Below are 23,039 nucleotides of genomic sequence, written 5' to 3'. Positions count from 1 at the left end.
GTCGTTGATATCGAAATCATGCACAGCTAAGGTTGTAATACATACTTTAAGAAGACTTTTTATATATAAAAACATAGTTCTGAACACATTCTATTCCAGAAATCTATTGCCAGTTTAATCATTGCATAAAATGACATCGTTTTGTCGTACACATAAAGTATACCTGCATATTTCTTCTAACGAAACGAATGAATTTATTCTACAAAAAATACAAATTTTCCTTTCAACGATATATGTTATTCATGAAAGGACGATACAAACCTAATGTACTTTGCATATAATTTATATATAAAAAAGCCACTCTGTCAATGTATTACAGTTATATGTTATGTATCTTTGTTGTTTACTGTTTTCCATTGTTGTTATAGTTTTGTATATGTACTTATTTTCATTTTATAGTTAGGTAATAAATATGTGAATAATAAAATATGGAAGAAAAAACGTATCATATTGAATACAATACTGATTGATTAAATAATGACATGAATAAAGTTAGTTTTAGAAAACATTGCTTTGTGATTTTTAATTCTAATATACTACATTTAACATATTTATTTGATAAAATATATTATATATAAATTAAATACGTTTTATTATTTTAAATGTTACGAATTATTAATACGCTGATAATCTTTACTTTATCCATTTGAACATAATTATTTATTATTTTATTTGTGCTATAGATAAATATTTTTATATATGTCATATATCGAATAAAGATAGATTACAGTTTCAAGACTCTATCGTCACGCGATAGTGAACTTGATTCAATTTTACTGTTTGGTTATTTCTGTGTGTTATTATATATAATGTGCAAACGTGAGAAAATGAGCTATAAGATTAAAAAGAATTTGAATTGGTTAAAATAGCGCGATTAAAAAATAAACATGAAATTTTCTTATAATTTTTATCCAATATAAAGTTCTAGGTTATGTACTCTTAATTTTTTTAATAATACTAAAAGAGAGAGATACTGAATGTATATACACATTTTTGTTTTAAATAAATAATAATTATCAGTACCTTTATACAATTGATAAAAATTATTAGAGTAAACAATGGGAATTGGATAACTCTAAGTAATAGTGCTTTATTTTAGTACAATTAAGTATTTTAATGTAATATAGATAGTTTTTTTTATGTAAATAAGTAATAATGTCAATAATAGATTCACATCGATTAATTAAACCAGAACTTTTATCAGAATATGAACTCTGTCAAATATTAAAAAATGTGAGTAGCATATCAACATTAACTTGACTTCAAAATATGTATATCTATTTTTCTATATAGTATAACATTTCTAATTAATAATATACTTTTATCTTGCTTATATAGAGATGCATTGAAATAACAAATTTAGAAAAATTATCTAAAATTGAATTGATGGAGTTATACAAACGAATTGCTATGCCATTACCCCAAAGACAAACTGGAAACAAAAATTGTAAAGAATTAAATAAATATAATTTAAATCAAAAGCCTATGTTAGAGTCGTGTGACAACAATATAACAATACAGTAAGTATTATTTATATATTTGTCGAAAATTTAATATTATATTATTAATTTATAAATTTATTTTTTAGGGTTTCTGATAAACATGACAGTATAAGCTTTACAAACTTATGTGAAAAAAGAAGAAGAGTACCTCAGGGAAATTTAATAGAATCAAAATCATCAACGCATGAAACTAAATCAGTATTGAAAAAAATTCGTTTATCTCCTATTTCACAAATAGAAACTGATCCTAATGGAATTAACAAGCATGACATTAAAGAAGAAAATGAAGTATGTTTTGATATAAATATATATACATATATTCATTATATTTATGCATTATTAATAGCATTCATGTATATATGTATATATATATTTATTCTATTAACATCTTTTTATTATGTCATTAAAATTATTATTCTTGCATTATAGGAGTCAACTTTGGCACCTACAAGGAAAAGGCAAAAAATTACATGGCCCTAATCTATAATTAATAATTGACATACGAACTTTGTTATTTTAATTTAAAAAATTTTAAATCCGATTTTGCTATTGCATATTTTATTCTTATTAGAGAAAATTCTGAATAATTATTATAATTATTATGTAGAAATAATGTATTCTATTCTTAGGTTAAACTTATAATTTGTATAAAAATTAAATTATACACAAATGAGATGTATTATAGATTATTTATAATTTTATATATTTTATGTTATACTGCCACGTGTAATAACATAATCATATTAAAAATTTCGCGCGCTTTTCAGTTCGGCCGATAAATTATCAACGCCATCTATCGCACATTATACAAAGTTTTAATTACAAACTGCCCCTAATGAAAGATAATTTTAATACATGCACGAAGAATGTTACACTTGTAAGAAATCCCTGAATGACGTCTTTTTTCAGACATTGCATATTATATTTTGTAAAATTTGTTAACAAAAAATTACTGTGATTAATAAGCTTTTTTGCAAATGTATAAATTTAAATTTTGCTTAATGTTGAAAAATTTTTTTTTGTAGATATCTAAGAATTAATGATTTATAAATTTTAATCATTTTAATTAATAAATATAATAAATATTACAATTTGTATGCTTATTTAAAAATATTAGACCAGCAGTAAAAAAGAAATTGTGATCAAGTTGTATGTTGAAATTAATGTAACTGTAAAATACACTTTATAATCTTACAATAAAAATGCAAGTGTTTCACGATAAATCGTGTGTGCGCTTAGTATTCTTCGTGCGGGCCAACTTAACATAGCGGAAGTGTTACACTTGCAGCTGTGACCAAAACCACCGAATTACGCAATGGCGAAAGCAATACTGTTGTACAGAAAAATTATTGACCATTTTATTATTAAATATTTAATTTTACTTGTAATTTTAATAAAAAATGAATGAATGCTGTATATAACTATATCGTTTACAAGAAAGAATGCCGATTGAAAATGTGAGGGTGAACAATTTCGCAATTTTCAATGCAAAATTGAATTTTTTTATTAATTTTCTTTATTTTTGGTTGATTTACGGACTAAAGATTTTTCTTTCTTAGATAAAAGTTCTTATATAGTATATAAAGTTCTATAATATAGCCATTCGAGGATATGACAATAATTCAAAATGAGAGCGAAACTTTTCCTGTCTCATACAATACACGTCACGTATTCTCATTTCAAACTGTTTGCAATGCAACGAGGGATGCGATACACGTTTCACGAATGACCACCCCGTCGTTCCTATAAATACGATTGTCACTGCTTGGTTGAACGTCAGTCTCTCTAAGCACATCTGTGAAATCATAGGATTACACTCAAGAAAAATAAACATGGCTATTAAGGTGAGAATATGCGATTAGATGAAATATTAAAGTAATAAACTTTTGAGCGTTAAACATTTTTTGTATAAAGTAAATTAATTACAAAAATATAAGGATCGACAATAAAACTAAAATAATTTTAATCCTATTCGTATTTTTTGTTTTATTTTCAAGCTAAAATCTAAAAAAATTGTTTCAAATTGAAAAAAAAGTGAAATATCTCATAAATCAATAGAAGAAAGTATTTCAAAAATCGATGAAATTACATTAGAAATATGATTTATCAATATAATATTATGTACACTGTTACAAGATAGCACATTGTTTTAATAAAATTACAGATTATATATCACCGATCGATTTTATTAGTCGACAATCACGCGCGATCACATCACACTCCAATCACTTGTGTCGCAACTCACTTTGGGAAATGCTTGTGAAGCGATGTGAAACTTTCGCCCTTTTCGTATTCGAACCAATTCGCTTTCAAAAACAACGCGCCTTGCATACATTACACAAGGAGAAACGATAGCCTTGTTACTTTTCATCCATTTAATATTATTGCATAGTGCTCAATATGATTCTACTTATTTGACATTAATCGTAAATACAATAAAGATCTAATATATTGAAAGAAAGATATAAACAATATTCTTCTTTTTCAGTCGATCCTCGTCATTATGGCAGCTGGAACGTTCGTTCTATGTCACGGCGGAACTATTCCATTACCTGTTGCTGCTGTAGCTCCAGCAACGGATTACGATCCTCATCCACAATACACCTACGCTTACGATGTAAGCGACAGCTTGACGGGTGATTCGAAGAGTCAACACGAAAGCAGAAATGGCGATGTTGTTAGTGGCAGTTATAGTTTGATCGAAGCTGATGGTACCAGACGAGTCGTCGAATACACAGCTGATCCAATTAATGGATTCAACGCTGTCGTCCATAGGGAACCTGTAGCCCTTATCAAACCAATAGTTCCCGTTGCTCCAGTTGCTCCAATTGCTTACCGTCATTGACGGATTATCTATCCTAGACAAAAAAATATAAATATAACTGATTCCATTATTTCTCTATACGATTAGTCACGCTTGACTCTGCATTTTTCTTTGGCTAATATTTTCTTCGTGTAATATAACGAAGATACAAAATTTGCGATATATATTGCGAATGCTTGCCACGAATCATCGTGATCTTCTTTGTACGAAAATTTATATGGTTTTTATTAGAAACTAAGAGAATTAAAACTGCTCGTCGGTAATGAGAAATGTGGTAGCATTGTAAATAACTAATTATTTTAATTGACATTTTGTATGGATAATAAAAATATTTTATTATAACACATGTGCCTTGTTAATTTCCTTGATTCGATAACATTTAAATAATTACAGCTGCGTTTGGAATATTCCTCGTAAACGAAAAAAAATTAATTTAAAGAAGATTGACATATTTTGAGGACTTTCCTTTTTCCATGTATTATTAATTAATTGAAAATAGAAATAATATTGAAGAAAAATTACGCCTTTACAAAATTTGTATGTCAACAATCGAATGAAGTGTATACAAAATCGAATGTGTAATTAATATTCACCTATCGATCTATAAGAGATTAACTATGTGCATTGATATACGACGTAACAAAGAGTTAATTAAAAATTGTTAACGTTGGAACCATGTTAATGTGAAACTACCTGTGGCAATTACCTACTTTTCTAAATCGAAAACGATGCGAATTATTGCGTTATAAATTATCGTTTGTTTTCTGTTATCTTGCCAGCATATTTTACAAAGAAAATCGTTCGACGAAAAACTATCAACAATCCGTCATTGTTTCGTAAAGAAAATTTGAGAGTACTCGGAGAAACGTACGTAGAATTGAGAATTATACGCGATGTGTCAGTTAGTAAGAAACTAGCGACAATTAATTCTTGATCCTTGTTTTAAATAATGAAAGTAGGTATCCACGTAGTGATATATCAAGTGATTCTTAATAATTTCTTACAAAAACTTACAAAAGAATTCGAATAAAAAGTCAAAAAAATAATAAATATTTTACAGAAATTAGTTTTACCAAAGTAGCTTCAGATATAAAAGTATATTATTTGGTACTGATTCATATTATATTGTAGAATCCTGTATAATGCTGTTAATACATCACGCGTTAAATGAATTTGCGATGGACGCGTTATAGAAAATCTTGATGACGATTATTTTTTAATTTTTCTCGAAATAATTTACAATTTGTTCATGAGAATATATGTATTAGATATAAATCTGGAAAAAATATTTTTCTGCATACTATTCTTTGTAACATAGTGATCAAAAATAAAAAATCAAAAAAACAATTACAAAACAGAATAAATCAGTAGCGATGAAGAAAAAATGTAATGTTCAATTAAAACAAATTTAATTTTTAAACGCGAGAAATGTCTACATTTTATATTATTTTACGAAGGATTGTGTTATATGAAAACAATAATCGCCATATCTTGACGCACTCTTCTATGGTAATACTATACGGAATATGTAATTTTTTATTTAAAGGTTATACATAAATATGTGAACATTGCAACGTTTTTAGACAGTCAAAGATAAAAATAGCAATGGGATAGAAAACTGAAGTTGTAGAACGAATAAAAGAGACTTAGCTCGATCATCGATCTTTTTAAATTGAGGCGAGCAACCCCAATGATCGCTAAAGATTGGCGCCTGGGCAGTACGCTGAAGTGCAACTCAAAGGAGTTGCTTTCGTCAAACGACCTCGGTGTACAAGGAACGTTCCTGGTCATTGGCGTATTGACATACAGGTCGCGTGTATGCGGCACGATTCGTTATGAAGAAACATAAGCGCGCATACTCATTGTGCTTGTTAGTACACGTGCGCATCGTGTCCTGGACAAGCCCAGGTTGTATCGCAACGATTATGAGAAGGTCGTTGAGTAAAAAAAGAAGAAAGAAAATACTACCGAGAGATTAGGTGGGGGCGGCAAAGGCGGGTGCTTTGACGTGTCGCGACTTTGGGTGCAAGAAATTCTCGCGGCTTATTGTCTACGGATGGCACGAAAACGCGAGCCGCAATCGAGACGTATAAAAGTGCCACTGATTTTACCCTGAGGCATCAGTCTTCTGCCGATCCTCTTGTGAACAAACATGGCTGGCAAGGTAAGTAAGAGAAGAAACGTTCTCGAATCGAAGAAATTCTTTGATCCTGACCAAAAACAGAAAAGGGATAAAAACTCTTAAATCTTGATTTATTTACATTATTAATATGTATAATAATATAAATAAACGTTAGATCTTAATATGATCCAAATTTCTGTCTTATATCAGTAGAGGAATACACCTTACTCTTACTTCTTCTTTTTCAGTTCGTCGTATTTTTGGGGTTGGCGGTGTTCGGGCAATGCGCGCTGGTACCAGCAGCTATACCAGCTGTAGCAGCTGTTCCTGCGGCAAGACTGGAAGAATTTGATGCAACACCACAGTATAGCTTTGCCTATGACGTCCAAGACACTTTGACGGGTGATTCAAAGGCTCAATACGAAACGAGAAACGGTGATATCGTTCAGGGAAGCTACAGTTTGATCGAAGCTGACGGAACTCGGCGTATCGTCGAATACACGGCTGATCCTGTAAACGGATTCAATGCCGTCGTTAGCAGGGAACCTGTAACTGCTTTGGCTGCTATCGCAGCACCTTTCGTACCCTATAGACCCGCTGTATCACCTGCTGTGGCAGCTGCACCTTTACCTACACCGACTATTCCTGCGACTGGTCCGGATTCGGACGTTGAAGTTGTCGAAGCTAGAACAGGACCTCTGAAGAATGCTCCGGCTCCTCGAGATTTCGAAATTCAGAAACAGCAAAGGCAACAGCAACTTGAACAGATACGCCAGCAACAACAACGTCAGCAGGAACAGCAGCAACAACAGTTGGAGCAGCTCAGACAGATACAGGAACAGCAAGAACAAACGCGCCGTCAAATTCAACAGCAAGTCAGGCAACAGCAACAACAAGTACAAGACCAACAAGATGATCAGCAGGAGGAACAACAACAGAAGGAACAGCAAGAACAGCAGGAACAGAGATCTACACCAGTTAGAGCTCTCGCCAGTCCGGTTCAGTTCCGATTAGGGCAGACAGAGAATATTCAACGAGGATTAGTCCAATTACCGGCGGCAAGAGCTGTTGCTTCTTATCCTACCTACTCTGCTTATACGGCAGCATACTCTTCGCCGTTTGCCTATGCAGCACCCCTTGCCAGTTTAACCTATGCACCTGCACTCCTCTAAAACATATACCGCCTAATCTCAATTTTTACACGACTTGTCCATCGAATGATATGTTATTATTAAGATTTTAATAAATCACTTGTAATCTTCTGAAATTAATTCTTTTCTTTTATGCCTCACACAAATGAAATTTTGTCAACGATACAAACTTTGCATCAACAAAAGCCCAACCTTTTTTTTATGATATATTCGTTTATATATCAAACAAGATCTGAAATTGTGTTGGATAATGTTCATTTCTTTTTTGGTGAAATCGAGCAACTTTCTTAACATGTTTTCTTATTTCTTATTTCATGAAAATATGCACGAAACGAAAAAATAAGAGTCTTGTTTTCACTAGTCGTTAAATCTAAATTGTTCGTCCATAATATAATATAGTATATCCATTGACACTTAAAATAACGTTGCATATTGATTTCGATTATCCTTACATTGTATTACGTGAAAATGATTAATGATCAATGTTGTATATGTAAAATTTCTTATATCATAATCTATTATAATGTACATATATATATGTTCAGATAGTACTATTTTTCAATGATATATATAAATAATAAATAGTAACTGTAATTTTAATCATTATTATAATTATTAGTTTTGTATTTTACTCTTCCCAAAAAGTAAAATACTCGCAAATAATCTATCGAACTTTCATGACCTCTTGAAAACAATCGAGTAGCATTGCAAGTGAAAAAAAATCAACTCATCTATATCGACATAATTTTGTGCATGATGCACCCGCAATACATGATCAAGTGTGGGTGTAATAAAGTAAAAGCGCGGCGATCAATGTCACCGATGGATAGATCGATGGCTTGTCACGTTCATCCATGAAGTCAATTCATCGTCGTTTACCGTTACGCAAAAAGTGTTATGTCGACGCGTATACGTTTTTTACGCAACAAACAATGTGCGTATGCGAGCAAGTATGCGAACATCGTAATACCCCTCGACCTTCGACTACGCATGCTGACCGCGTAACGAACTTATGCTAGACAAGTACTATTTATTGCGTGGCAAATGCGTAATAAAATCAAAAATACAGGCGATCTCCTTTTAAAATTATCTTTTAGTTATAACAATAATTCTAATAATTGAATTGATTCTTAGAAATAAAAATTTTACTTACAAATTCATCGTAATGATATTGTTAATTATATTTATATACATGATTAAAAAGGAATATCTACTATGAAATAGTATTGTTCAATTTCTTTAAATAACATTATACACTGAAAGAGATGTGGCTGTTCGTTCGAAGTAAGTAGTGAATATCAACATTGATCAGACGCAGTAGCAAGTAGATAGAACAAGTTGATACTCGAACATATCTTTACGATTACCGCTTTCGACTTGACGTTCTTGAAGAATTGCAATGTATGACAATGTTTTATGTTGAATCTACAAAGTAATGATATATTTGTTTCGTTTGATTTGATATTCATTAATTGAAATCCATAATTTTTATTTTAGCATTAAATGATAAGAAAGTTTTTAATCTGACACAAGGATTAAATAATAATTTTATGTAGTTATGTTCTTTTCTAAATGAAAGAATAATACCTTGCAAGGACATGAAAGAAAAAAAGAATACGTCTGCGAAGTTGAAGGGCAACGAAGTATTATATAATCCACCTGCAATTACCATGCTACGTAACTCATGATTGCTCTGTAAATTCGTCCGATATGGTCAAAATAAAAAACGGAGCACGATAAAAGGTGGCAGACGAAGTGAGAGGCTCGCGTGCGACGAGAGGCACGATTAAAGTGAGAAAGAAAGAAAAAAAAAACAATATATATGTAAGGTTTCGACTTTCACCAAATAAACCAGGGCTGCAGCCGCGACCATCGAAGAACCGCGCCCAATGTCACTATGTACCTTCTCGTAATCGCGCCCCGTATTACGTATCTATATATACATATATACAGACCATTCAAGAAACCGGTTCACTTTTTGGTAGACCGCTTTGGAAGTCTAAAGAATTCGACCAAATCAACAAAATGACAGCTGAAGGCTGTGGATTTCTTTATCGACTTTAATTATTATATAAAACCGTATTCGGGGAGATACTTTTCATTAGTTTTTCTTTTTGTTTTAACTATTTATATTTTATTCAAAATTCACGATATTATATGGTTAAATGCATATTCAATTTTCAATCTAACAGTTTGAAATAAATACCTACATGTACTATGAAAAGAAAAAAGAACAAAGAACATAGTCTAACGTTGAATAACATATAAAGTCTGACCTAGATTAAAATAATGATAATGATAAAAGCGTGAATGTATTCTGACAATATATAAACTGTGATAAGAACTAATATGAATGACAAATTTATAAATCACTCTTTCTCGATCGTCTTTAATTTTGTTCAACTTTGTAATCCGCCTACATACACGCACATATCTATAGTCGCACACCTCATGCATATGTATATATGTACTTCCAAAAATTACGAGTGCACTCCGTTTCCTTTCAATTGCATAATATTTTAAATCGTGTCCCGGAATTTGGACTCCTTTCTCCCTCGTTAACGAATTCGGACCGTGCAATCAGTAACGATCAGCCACATTGTTTTCAACAACTGCCCACGTGAAATTTCTCATTTTCCTATCATTTTATTTAAATTAATCTTTAACCCATAAATTTGTTATGTCCTCTTATGTTCTCGGATAGTATCATAAAATACTGCCAAGGATAACTGAAGAAAGGATCAAGGAAAATTACATATAAAAAACCAACCGGCCAAATGATATAAATAACTTACTTGAATAATGATCAAGACTTGGTCATTTGTATGCAATAAAAAGAAATATTTAAAGGAAAATTGTTTTTTATAGCTATACTTACATATGAAATAAAATTTGCTCAACATCAAAATGTTCATTACTTTATTATATTCATTTAAATCATCATATTTTTCCCCGAATTTTTTTTAAACAAGATCCTGAAACAACCTAAGTTACGATTAAAAACTTAACTGCATTAAAATAATATATAATTTCACGGTACGCACCAACGATTTCCTCGAATCGAAGCACGTACGCGATAAACGATCCTTTCAAGCTGTCGTGTCGGTAGACGTTCGTAATACGAATCAACGATGTTGGATTACAGAGTGTATCTTTCACGTGTCAGAAGGCATTCAAGAAAGAACAGTCAAAAAACGGAGAAAGTGGGTCAATTCTGGCAATCGTCAAAAAGAACTCAAACTATGGATATCATTTTATAGTAAAGGAGAACTTAACTTTTTATCTTTTTCAAGAATACCAAGAAAACAGAGTAACTTATAATAAATAATATCCAAGCAAGTTTTATGACGTAATGATATATGTACATTGCCCTCACAGTGATAATGATATGAATGTACTAATTTAAAAATAAAAAGAGAAGGAAAAAAAGAAAGAGAAATCGGGGGTTTTCAAGACAAGTCAAAAAAATTAGATTAGTAACTCAATTTAATCAGTCACATGTAGTCTGCTAATAAAAATAAATAAGATTCGGCCTTAGTTGACAACAACTTGGTGCGTTGGGATAAGAATGGACTTAGTGGTAGAGAGCAGGGGCAGCATAGGAGAAGGTTGGAGCGGAATAAGAGACGGCTGGTGCGAGCTTGGCAAGAGGAGCAGGGTGTGCGGCGTAGGCGATGGGTGCGGCATGGGCGGCGTAGGCTGGAGCTGCGGCGTAGCTGAGGGCTGGAGCTGCGGCGTAGCTGAGGGCTGGAGCAGCAGAAATCTTAGCGTATGCTGGGGCTGCGGCGTAGCTGAGGGCTGGAGCAGCTGAAATCTTAGCGTATGCTGGGGCTGCGGCATAGGCGAGAGGAGCGGCGTGGGCAACAGGAGCTGCGGCAAATTTAGCTACAGGCGCAGCATAGGCCAGAGGAGCGGCGTGGGCGACGTGAGCGACTGGGGTTGCGACGTGAGCAACTGGGGTTGCGACATGAGCTACTGGAGCAGCTGCTACGGCCTTGACGGCAACGGTGGCGGGTTCTTTGCGTACAACGGCGTTGAATCCATTTACGGGATCTGCAGTATAGTCGACGGTGCGTCTGGAGCCATCAGCTTCGAGAAGAGAGTAGCTGCCCTGAACGACATCGCCATCACGAGTCTCCTGTTGGCTCTTAGCATCTCCAGTTAGGCTGTCGTGGACGTCGTAAGCGTAGCTGTATTGGGGATGTGGGTCGTAGTCGGCATCAACAGCCTTAGCTACTACAGCTTTAGCTACTGGAGCCACCGCTACTGGTGCCGCAGCATAAGCTACAGGACCAGATTGGATGATACCGGCATTAGCGGCGGCCACGAGGGCGGCGAGGACTACGAACTGAAAGGAAAAAGATCATTCGTTAGAAATACTTTACATAGACAAATATTGCTCTAACATTCTAGCTTATGTTAGAGACATGATACCCGATGCGCACTGTGCAATAGATGTTTGTAAAATAAGAGCTGTATCGATCCTTTACCCACCTTGAAGGCCATTGTTGAATAGACTTGGTTTGTTTGGATCGACTAAGCGACTGATGATGTCCAACGTTGATCCTCGCTGGCTTATATACTCGAGTTCGCACGGTTACTTTTTCCCCCCACTATCACATTTGGCTTACTGGACTTCGAAAGTTCGACAAAGTTGATAGCGACTAAAGCTGATCGTACTTGAACTTGGTCAGTGTCAATTTTATATGATCTATATATTTGTGTCAATTATTTTCAAAAACATCAAAAGATCTTTAAAATCTAAGCATCTCTAAGATTAGTATTATTTTATAATGTCCTATGTGGAAACAATGATCATTAATAATTAATTTGAGTTTCTTTCAACTAGAAAGTAAATAATAAACGTATTGTAATGGAATAAAAAAAAACTTATAGTTAATTTGAAATCTTTGAAGAACATTCAGAAATATTAAAGACATTAACTTGTATTCCTAATTTGTCAAATTTACTAACAGACGAAGATTCTTTGCTAAGGAATAAAGCAATAACGATCTTGTTTAGTTTATCTTGTCTATTTCTCCTTAAACTGATAGCTTCAAGCTTAAGGCGCATAAAGTAATTATTAGTATGAAGAGCATTAAAGCAATCATTGTCTTGATACAGGTAAAATCTTTTACTACACTAACGATCATTAATTGATATAGATTAAAATATTCCTATATAAATTTAAATTTCGACATAATTTATATCAAAATAGAAGCTGCATCTAAAATGAAAAGATTAGAGCTATATTATGTAAATGGTAACTTTCTACTGTATATCTTATTGTCTTTAACATAGTTTACTTAATTTAATATGGAAAATCACGTATGATATATAACATATGTCAAAATTACACAGAAGTAGTGTGAAAATAAATAAGAATAAATAATATTATGTGTCTGTGTGTGTATATGTTACTATATCATCTCTTTCCAATTTCTTATCATTTTGGCAGCAAACAGATCGAAAGGATATCCTTTCTTTGTTTCTTTCGCATAAGTTTCAAGCTTAATGCCACGTATCAAAAATCGCGAACGATGATGCGTCGCGAAAGTTTCGAAGGAAACGTGTCAGTCTATATGTCCTGAACAACGAACTATCTTTTCGGTTACGTCATATCTAACGTTACACCAGGCGGGACCACCAGAAATAAGTGGAGCACTTTCATAAAGAAAAAATAGGTGGGCTGCCGAATTGATGGTACGCCCCAATCGATTGACAGCCTGCGGCCATCGGAAATTGTATCGTGCTGATCGAAAATCAAGATTTCGCTGGTTCGACGTCTTTTGTCATGGCAATACGCCCAGGAAGACTTAAGAAACTCGAGCGAAATCTGAATTTTAATGCGGTGATATAGCTTTAACTAGATTCATCTAGATCACACTATGCTCTTTCTATATCCGTGTATGTCAAATCGAATTACATGCATGAGTTTCTTTTCTCTTACAAGTATCGTGACGAATAATCAAGAATTTGATCAAATTTCAAAAAAGTCCATAAAAAACGATATGTAACAGGTACTAAAATATATCCATATATGGATCCGGATCCAGTTCGATTGGGTCCTTTGTCCTATAGCCTTATGCTTTTTTTTATTTTGTATTAATTAAAAAAAATAACAAAAGCAGTCGGCTTTGATTTCACCAAGTATGGCAGTGCTCAAGGTCGAAGAAGGAAGTTTGTAAACTATTGACCGACGACAAATTATATACCGGATATACTTCGGTAATCCTAATATACTGCCTTCAATCTCTTAAAGAAATACAATATCCTAATTTAAATCTTATTATTTAAGATCAACTAAATGATCAAAGAGTTATTGCTCTTAACTCATCTAATAGAATAGATCATAGCTAGATATTACATCTAAAGCATATGTCTAAAGACTTCAATCAGTGCAATTGCAAAAGGCATAAACATTTCATCAAAGCTTCTCCGAAAGAATAGTACAAAGGAGAAAGTAGAATGTAAAAAATGTTATGAAGATAAAAAAAATAATGGATGGTTAGAAAATGGAATCAAAATAGAAAGAAAGGTAGACAGATAGACTGGTAATTAAATATTTCGATAAACGGATCGAATGACAAGGTCGAAAAAAGGCGATATTCGAAAGAAAGGTCCGTGTTACAATTAAGTAACTCGTAGCAAGGACGCGGCCCAGTACGAGACGATGGTTCCTCCATGGTGCTGATGATCCAACCATTGCTGGTTGGTCGTGTTGGGCGTGGTCCGATTTCTTGCTCAATTTCGCATCGCTCCGTGGCCGCGAATCGGTTGACCGTCGAAAGAACCGTCACCCGGTTACGTCAGCTGCCCCGTAGGCCCTGTTCCGTCGAGTATAAAAGCCGAAAAACATCCATCCATAGCATCATTCGCATCACAAACTAGCAGATCGACAGATCTACCAATTCACTCGAAGAACAATGGCCTTCAAGGTATAACAAAAGAACGCTTTTATGCGTATTGAAGAATTGCGAATAACAGTCACTTTCGTTCTCTCTTGGTTACATCGTGTAAATCGTCGTTGCTTCGTGAAAGAAAGCACAGAAATCAGTCGTAATACGAAACAATCGTAATCCTTAGAATATCGTCGCGAATGTAATCTATTCGAAAGCGAGACACGATTTGCATTTTGATCGTTTGGAACATACAAGTCCGGGAGACAAACTAAGCATACACATATAAAAAAACTTAGAAAAAATCGTTAAGTCGAGCTAAATCAATTGAATGTTAGAAATGTTCTCTAATTAACAAATTTATTTTTTCATTACAGTTCATAGTCCTCGCTGCCCTCGTGGCCACCGCTAATGCCGGTTTCATCCAATCTGGTCCTGTAGCTTATGCTGCGGCACCAGTAGCGGTGGCTCCAGTAGCTAAAGCTGTAGTAGCTAAGGCTGTTGATGCCGACTACGACCCACATCCCCAATACAGCTACGCTTACGACGTCCACGACAGCCTGACTGGAGATGCTAAGAGCCAACAGGAGACTCGTGATGGCGATGTCGTTCAGGGTAGCTACTCTCTTCTCGAAGCTGATGGCTCCAGACGCACCGTCGACTATACTGCAGATCCCGTAAATGGATTCAACGCCGTTGTACGCAAAGAACCTGTCACCGTTGCCGTCAAGGCCGTAGCAGCTGCTCCAGTAGCTCACGTCGCAACCCCAGTTGCTCACGTCGCAACCCCAGTCGCTCACGTCGCCCACGCCGCTCCTCTGGCCTATGCTGCGCCTGTAGCTAAATTTGCTGCAGCTCCCGTTGCCCACGCCGCTCCTCTCGCCTACGCCGCACCTGTTGCCAAGTTCGCCGCTCCTCTCACCTACGCCGCACCCGTAGCTAAATTCGCAACCCCTGTTGCGTACGCACATGCAGCCCCGGCCTTCTATCACTGAACCGATCTCTCCACTCGTCTCTTGTTAGGAATAATGTTTGATCAATAAATTTGTTTTTTAGCAACTACATCCAAAAATTGTCTTTCTCTTTAAATCTTTATATTGCCTTTTTACCTTATCACCATATTTTTTTCATATTCAGCATTTTCTTATTGTCGTAAAAAAGTGTTCATATCAATTAAAAGTTTTACGACTTTAATTAACATCTCTCCGTGTGATCCCCTAAAAAGAAAACGAAAGTAGAAATTTGGTAAACGAGCTCGATTTGCGCCGTTTCATGGGCATCGTTTTTCGAATACTTTCTCCAACAACGCTAAGTACCAATTATTGCACAATATAACCACGCCCCACACCTCCACCCAGCAAACGCACATGGAGCGTCGCCGTAATGCGCATAATATAAGATATTGCGTTACTCTGGAACTCCTGGCGAACCAGATTCGCGCAATGGTTCGAACCTTGATCTACTTACAGTTAACATATCCTCCTCCTCGATATATTTCACGGTACTTCAACATCTTCAAGCCTTAATTTCTTGAAACGTTGAACATAACAATATCTTTATCGTTTATTCATAAAAAGAAATAAGTCTATTATATATTATAATAAGAACGAAATTGTGCTTTACTTTTTCTGGAATTGTCTTTTTTATTTTTTTTTTATATTTTTACATAAAAATATAATTAGAAAAAATTCACAAAAAATATAATTTATTTGTTACGCTCTATCCGGCGGAGCTAATCTGAAAAAAATAGAAACACATAGTTAAGCTGAAATACTTATTTATCTATTCTGCGTTTTTGTTATATTACAAAAATAATGCAGGATACACTTACTGATGTATCGTCACAAAATCTTCTGCTAAGATATTGGATGTGTCCAAAGGTGTAAGGAAAGTAAATTGACATTGAGGATGTGATTTTGTGTAATCTAACAAAATATCCATTATCACTCGTCGATTTACTTTATCCTAGCAAATAATATTAAAAGTAAACATTGTAAATGTGAAAAATGTACTGATAATACTTAATATAGAAAATGATCGACATACCATAAATACATCAAATTCATCTAGAAAATAAAATGGCAAGTTAGTACAATCCCAAAGAGCTAACATGAAAGCTACTGTAGAATAAGATCTTTCTCCACCGGATAATGATCTAGTATCGGTAACTGATCTTTGGTTATCATTTTGAGGACTTACTTGTAGTGTAAGTAATTTATGTACATGGTCTATGTTTATACTACCCTGAGAAAATAATCATTTCATGAGATCATAGCTAAGCGAACAAAATGAAATTTATAGAATAAAATATAAATCTTAGTACCTTATATTTTCGTAGTGCTAATATAGTAGAAAAAGAATTTTTTACTTTCATGCCAATAGCTTCTTTCATATCTTCATACATTTTTTTCCGGATTTTAAGACGTTGCAACTGATTCTATAAATACAATTTTATATATATAACAATTTCATAAAATTAAAATTAAATTATACAAATAACTTACTTTATTGTTCTCTTCAATCACAGAAGAAAATTCAATTACGTTACTGAATTTTTCCTTCAGGTTTTTTAACTTTTTAGATAATTTTTCTTTAGAATCAAACGATCGTTCTACTTCATGAATTTTTCCTTTCAAACTCTTATGAAGGTTCTCAATTTCATCAACCGTTCTATAGAATAAGATTATTTAGAATTTAAATGTAATTTCATCTATATACATATTAATTATTTGAAGAAAAAAGAAAAAGCAAGAAAGGTTTCAACCTATGTGTGTTTATTCTTGGGCAACATTTGATCGCATTTTCTACCGCTTTATTTTTTTTTTCTTGTTGATTTTCTAACTCTACAACGGCACTTTGCACAATCTCTTTGGTTTTTTCTACAGTACGAACTGCTTGCTGACCTTTTAAATGAAGCATTTCTTTTTCATCTTTAAGACGACGAATTTCTTCCTGTCAAATCACATTTTTAAAATAGATAAAAATAAATAACTTTACAAATATATTGAATAACAAATATATAATATAAAATATAAATATATAGTAATTTACCTTTAAAGGATTGACTTTCAATTCTAAACCATATCTCATTTCTCTATAACATTTAATCTCTATTTCTAAATTATTAATACTCCTTTCCAGTTGTTCTACCTCTATACTAAAACGTTCTTCTTCAGATTTTTCATTTTGAAGTTTTTTCTCTAACTCTATTAATTCAGTATGCTATAAAAAATAAATAAAATATATTGTCTGATACACATCTTATTTTATACGTGATTTACTTTAAATTATACTAACAAATACGGTTATAGATGTAGCTTCACTCGCTTTCATCTTATCTGTTAAATCATTAATTGCTGTTTTATATTTGTCTCGTGCACAATGTAATTTCTCTACTTTAGCATTAACATCTGCTAACTCTCGATTTGTTCTTTCTTTCTCTTCACATAGATTTGCATATAATTTTATAGTAGCATTTTTTTCTTCTTCGACGATGGAGAGTTCTTCTTCTAATTGACTGTCAGAAAAGATAACTTATAAGATATTTTTAATTACTAGTAAAAGATAAACTATTATGAAAAATATTTATGTAAAAGAATTATAATCACTTAATAGCTTCTGCGGTGGATATTTGAAGATATTTCGCCCTTATTCCCTTTCTTGCCCCGTAAGTTTTATAATTTGGATCTGGATAGAACAAATCACCTTGTTGAGTTATGGCTTTTTTACAATTAAGTGGAACTTTCTTTGCATCAGACATAATTTCACACGCTTTTAAACTCGTTGGAATGAGTAATATACACTCGATTTCCCATTGATCTATTAAACAATTTGCTACAACAGGATCCGATATGTCCATTGCCTCTAACATGTTGAAATAGACGGACGAACGTGTACAATGTTGACTAACATCATGAACCTAAAAATAATCGTAAATTGTTATTATTCATATTACTTCTTATTTATGTTTTATCACATTTATCAGACTTACTTTATTAAAAAATTTACTATAGACAATTTGAGGCGCTCTTTCGTTAAGATAAACTTCTTTCATGATCTTAGTAAGAGTTTTAGCATCGTCACTATTATCTACACAAAACGTAGTAAGACAGTTAGCACCCAAAAAATTTTCCACAGCAGGAATCCATTCTCGATCTTTCACTTTTACGTATGCACCTGTATAATAATTGAGTATATACAAACATTTAGTATGAAATATAATTTAAATATTTTATATGTAAAATAAATATTAATTAAAAAAATTATTTCAACAAACCTAAAGGACCACGAGGTCTCTTTTTAAATCGTTCTTTTCTATGTTCTTCTTCGATACGTTTAAGAAGTCGTGGTATATTTGGTCCAAACACAATTAATGCATTATCAGATTGCTGCTTTAAAATTTGTATTTCTCGTTTGAGTTTGCCTTGTTTTTTAATAGAAAAACAATACATTATGCAATATAAAAATTAAAATATTCCATTCAATCTATTAATATTATTTATACATACGAATCCGAACTTCATTATTATCTATTTCGATTCTTTTTGATTGTATTTCTTGGGAACGTTTCATTTTATTTGTTTCTAAATGCATTAAATCGGTTTCCTTCGTACGTAATATAGCTTCAATTTCATCAAATCTATTTCGAAATTCCTCAAGACTTTGTTTTATCTTGTTTCGTTCATCCTGTTTATCATCTCCGCTATATTTATAAATATTTATAAATATATACACACGCACGTGGAGTATGTTCAATTTAAATGTATACATTCGATTATTTCGATAAGTATTAAAAATAGAAAAATTTGTAATGCTAACAGAAATAATCGTGTGTATACACTTATACTAGACATTTATATAATTATTATATTTTATTTTATTTATATTAAAAAAAAATCAACTTACCATTCTAGCCGCTGGATTTCTTTACGAAGTAAATTAATATCTTCCTCTAAATATTTCGTTTTCATTTGTATAGCACGCAATTCTTTTATCTTAACAGAATATGCTTCTTTTTCGATATTATATTTATTTTTAACATCTGTGAATTCATTTGAACTATTTGAAACATTTTTTTCAGCTATTTGTATTTCATTTTGTAATTGCCTACAAAAAATGAAATTAAGATATAATAAAAATTATTAAATAAATATAATTCCTTTTTTAATATATTATATCTTACATTATTTTTTCTTATATTTACTTACATAATTTTTTCAGTAATTTCTGCATCTTTGGATTCCATTGATCCGGAAGTTTCCTGAAACTCTAGCAATTTCTGTTTACACTTCTGCAGATTTTCTTCATAATGTTGCAATTTTGCCTCTTCTGATATGACCTAGTTTGAGGTATGTACTTTAAACAATGTTCTAATACATTTATTATTACTTTTGTTCACATCTTTTAAATGTATAAATAAACAATAAAATATTAATATAAATTAAAAGTAAAAATAATATATTAACTTACAATAGCCCACTGCAATTCCATATGTAAATCACCTAATTCATTTTTTAATGCGTCAACTTGATTTAATAGTTCTATCTTTTCCTTAAGTTCATCCAGTTCTTCTTTTGTTTTATGTAATATCTATAAAATTTTTTTATTTTATTTTTAGCTTTATTAGAAATTGAATTATTAATAACATTAAAAAATATATGCATACCTCATTAGCATGTTCCAACTTTTCCTTTGCTTCTTCGCTAGAAATTATTGCTTCTCTATAATTATTTCCAATGACATCTAAGCGTGTAGCTTTCATAAATAGTTCGTATTTTTCTTCACTCTTCGATGACACTAAAAATGTTTTAGACACATCTTGATTTAATATTGAAATGGGATTATCTATTTGTATGTTCATTGAATATAATAAATTTTCCAATTCAGCTCGCTTTGTTGAAATGATTTCACCTGTAACACACATATAATAATCAAATCATTACTGCGCAATATTGAATGTAAAAAACAAAAATGTACAAACCTTTCCAATTCTTAATTTTATATCCAGAACGTTTGCCTATATACCGAACAACTGTTATTAAATCACCATATACATCATGTTTATAAGCCATAATACCTTGATTAATTAACGTTATTTCTATAACAGCTCCACTTTTACCTTTCTTGATAAAATCTATTAAATATATCAAAGTTACACATGTGTACATATATAAAATTCTTAAACTTTAATATTTGTAACATTATATTATATCCTTACCTTTAACAGACACACCTCTACTAGTAACGTTTGCTCTAGCTCCAAGTCCTACCGTTAAAGCAGTTAATATAGCACTTTTTCCACTTCCATTTCTTCCCACAATAAAATTAACATTTTGATTTAATGTTACTTGCATAGCATCATGACACATAAAATTCTGCATAGCAATTCTAGTGATCTTACCAATGGTATACTGTAACAGAAAAATAAAATGGTTTGTTTATTACTTAGAATATAAATATATATTAGTAAATAAAGTTTATTTAAATAAAAAATTTTATATTGTATTGTTTTATTTTTTATTAATAATAATAATTATTTATTAAATATTTTTTTGTCATTATATATTGTAACTACAAAATAGTTACCTCTTGTATAGAAGTGTCGTCATCAAAAGTCTTCGATCTTTTTTTATTATTATTTTCAAACTCTATATTTCTTCTTTCTTTTCTGATTCTTTCTTCTTTTTCCATCTTTATATTTTGAATCTTATAATAACAAAAGATAACAATGATAGAAAACTCATTCAAATTATAAAATACAAAACGATAAACAGGCAAACTTTATCATTATCATACAATCTTAACATTGAATGAATTTCTAATAACCTTGGTTGTATTTCTGTTTTCACTATTATTTATGTTATATAGTATTATATACTTAAATTATATACTACTATTATTTAACATAAAACAATAAACTTTGATCGAATCTGTATAAAGAACAACACGGAAATAGTTCCCGCCAGGCTGCCATTATTATTATCAAGGAGCCTATATACAAGGAGGACCATCGCAGTGGTAAATGTGGCTACAATATTCAAAATGAGAGGATGATTTCTATTGCCACTAGAGAGCGCGTTGATTCGCATGGTCTGATTTTTCAAATATGTACCATACAACACAAAAAAAAACAACACACACACGTATTAAAATCTGAACCCCCGAACACCACCGCTGCCCTTGTGGAGAATTATCGTATCCGATGTTTCCTTCTATTCAACGACACAAATTCGACGAGAACGCCTATCTCGATCGTCCTCCTTGTATAGAGCTTCGTTATTATTACTATCAATAACCAGTTTAGGTTCGATCTAAAACCTATCGAAAAACGACTCAACTACAGCATAACCAATAATTGTTCTCTAATTTGTGGTCATTTAAGTGAAAGTAGCGGCACATGCCATAGCAGAAGTCCGCTGTAGCGTCTCAAGCAATATCGATATCTCGCAAGGATCGATGTCCTAGGGAAAATAACCAGAAGCATCGGACGCGCGAGAAACGAAAGCACGAAGCTTACGATCCTTTCATTTAGTAAAAAAATTATATCAATTAATTCTTTAGTTTTGTGTTTATCTCAATTTAAAAATGGAAGAACAAGACGTGCACTTCAGACATATTTTATTGTATTATTTCCGAAAAGGCCACAACGCATCGCAAGCACACAAGAAGTTATGTGTCACGTATGGGAATAAAGCCTTTAAAAAAACGTATTGTGAATATTGGTTTGACAGATTTTGTTCTGGTGATTTTTCATTGAAAAATACTGAATAATCTGGTCGTCCAGTTGAAGTCAATGAGGCCTATATCAAGGCCATTATCGATTCAGATAAACTCGATTTATGGATCCCTCACCAGCTTAAAGAAATTCATTTAGCACAAACCAATGGCAGAAACAAATAACAATAAAATATAATTTATAAATTGAAAATACTTTAAGTGATACAGGGATGAGCAAAACTGAACATACTGTATAAAATTTTTAAGAATGTTTACATTAATTCAGACACACAACACTGTAATGCAACCAATGAAGTTATATATTAAAGTCAACATATGCTATTTTTCAAGACCTTACCCTTAGTTTTCTCAAATTTTGACGCGGATCTAAATAAATGATTATAATAATTAAGAGAAAAATCATATCAAGAGTTTTTTTTAATTAATATATATTTTAACGAGATGTCTTACGCGTAAAATGTTTAATCGAAGGTTTTTTTGAATTGTTTTTTTCTCACAGATAAAACACAAGAATTATCCTTAATTTCTTTTTTATCTAATTTTTTGTTTTTGAGTAAATGCAATAATGTATCCACTGTTGTTATTTCTAGATCTGTAGTAATATGAGCTAAAAATAAATTAACAACGAATGAGTTTTCGCCTGTTTGTAGTATAGTAATAAATTTATGCAGTAATAAATATACTAACGAAATTGATCTAAAAGTTTTTCAAAATAACGATTTGTTCCCCAACATGGCCTTATTTCATTTCCTGATATTTCTTTTCTTTTATTTCTAAAAAATACAATTTTAATTAAATTGATAA

At 32.2% G+C, this 23,039-nt stretch overlaps 6 protein-coding genes across 7 annotated transcripts; 4 read left to right on the top strand and 2 right to left on the bottom strand.

The window, feature by feature from the left end:
* The first annotated feature begins 726 nt into the window (after positions 1-726).
* Positions 727-2,175, top strand: LOC106784546. The gene is made up of 4 exons (XM_014744233.1): positions 727-1,233; positions 1,339-1,520; positions 1,589-1,790; positions 1,932-2,175. The coding sequence occupies exons 1-4, from the start codon at positions 1,156-1,158 to the stop codon at positions 1,980-1,982; spliced, it is 513 nt and encodes a 170-aa protein (XP_014599719.1). The 5' UTR covers positions 727-1,155; the 3' UTR covers positions 1,983-2,175.
* Positions 2,176-3,286: 1,111 nt separating this feature from the next.
* LOC106784555 (larval cuticle protein A2B-like) lies at positions 3,287-4,595 on the top strand. Its single transcript, XM_014744246.1, has 2 exons — positions 3,287-3,346; positions 3,991-4,595. The coding sequence occupies exons 1-2, from the start codon at positions 3,335-3,337 to the stop codon at positions 4,345-4,347; spliced, it is 369 nt and encodes a 122-aa protein (XP_014599732.1). The 5' UTR covers positions 3,287-3,334; the 3' UTR covers positions 4,348-4,595.
* Positions 4,596-6,423: 1,828 nt separating this feature from the next.
* LOC106784542 (RNA polymerase II degradation factor 1-like) lies at positions 6,424-7,654 on the top strand. The gene is made up of 2 exons (XM_014744219.1): positions 6,424-6,490; positions 6,697-7,654. Exons 1-2 carry the CDS (start codon positions 6,479-6,481, stop codon positions 7,618-7,620), a joined length of 936 nt encoding a protein of 311 aa, XP_014599705.1. The 5' UTR covers positions 6,424-6,478; the 3' UTR covers positions 7,621-7,654.
* Positions 7,655-11,067: 3,413 nt separating this feature from the next.
* On the bottom strand, positions 11,068-12,401 carry LOC106793696 (cuticle protein 21-like). Its single transcript, XM_014760842.1, has 2 exons — positions 12,094-12,401; positions 11,068-11,947 (listed from the first exon to the last, which is right to left on the bottom strand). Exons 1-2 carry the CDS (start codon positions 12,103-12,105, stop codon positions 11,174-11,176), a joined length of 786 nt encoding a protein of 261 aa, XP_014616328.1. The 5' UTR covers positions 12,106-12,401; the 3' UTR covers positions 11,068-11,173.
* Positions 12,402-14,114: 1,713 nt separating this feature from the next.
* Positions 14,115-15,849, top strand: LOC106783598 (larval cuticle protein A2B-like). Its single transcript, XM_014742272.1, has 2 exons — positions 14,115-14,537; positions 14,876-15,849. The coding sequence occupies exons 1-2, from the start codon at positions 14,526-14,528 to the stop codon at positions 15,491-15,493; spliced, it is 630 nt and encodes a 209-aa protein (XP_014597758.1). The 5' UTR covers positions 14,115-14,525; the 3' UTR covers positions 15,494-15,849.
* Positions 15,850-16,152: 303 nt separating this feature from the next.
* On the bottom strand, positions 16,153-22,827 carry LOC106794062 (structural maintenance of chromosomes protein 6). Of its 2 annotated transcripts, XM_014761483.1 has the most exons (20): positions 21,639-22,827; positions 21,084-21,525; positions 20,716-20,908; positions 20,479-20,631; positions 20,164-20,408; positions 19,968-20,087; positions 19,706-19,836; positions 19,404-19,604; positions 19,007-19,200; positions 18,775-18,921; positions 18,490-18,674; positions 18,107-18,417; positions 17,796-18,015; positions 17,550-17,720; positions 17,263-17,450; positions 17,003-17,168; positions 16,822-16,935; positions 16,545-16,742; positions 16,330-16,463; positions 16,153-16,235 (listed from the first exon to the last, which is right to left on the bottom strand). In XM_014761483.1, the coding sequence occupies exons 2-20, from the start codon at positions 21,186-21,188 to the stop codon at positions 16,211-16,213; spliced, it is 3,201 nt and encodes a 1,066-aa protein (XP_014616969.1). In that variant the 5' UTR covers positions 21,189-21,525; positions 21,639-22,827; the 3' UTR covers positions 16,153-16,210. The 2 variants fall into 2 exon arrangements, with proteins under 2 accessions (XP_014616969.1, XP_014616959.1); XM_014761473.1 differs by having other exon boundaries at positions 21,084-22,827.
* Positions 22,828-23,039: the final 212 nt, after the last annotated feature.

Source organism: Polistes canadensis, unplaced genomic scaffold, assembly GCF_001313835.1.
Source record: "Polistes canadensis isolate GaletaPanama2010 unplaced genomic scaffold, ASM131383v1 scaffold_1, whole genome shotgun sequence".
NCBI classification, from domain to species: domain Eukaryota; kingdom Metazoa; phylum Arthropoda; class Insecta; order Hymenoptera; family Vespidae; genus Polistes; species Polistes canadensis.
This window is presented reverse-complemented; position numbering and strand designations above follow the sequence as displayed.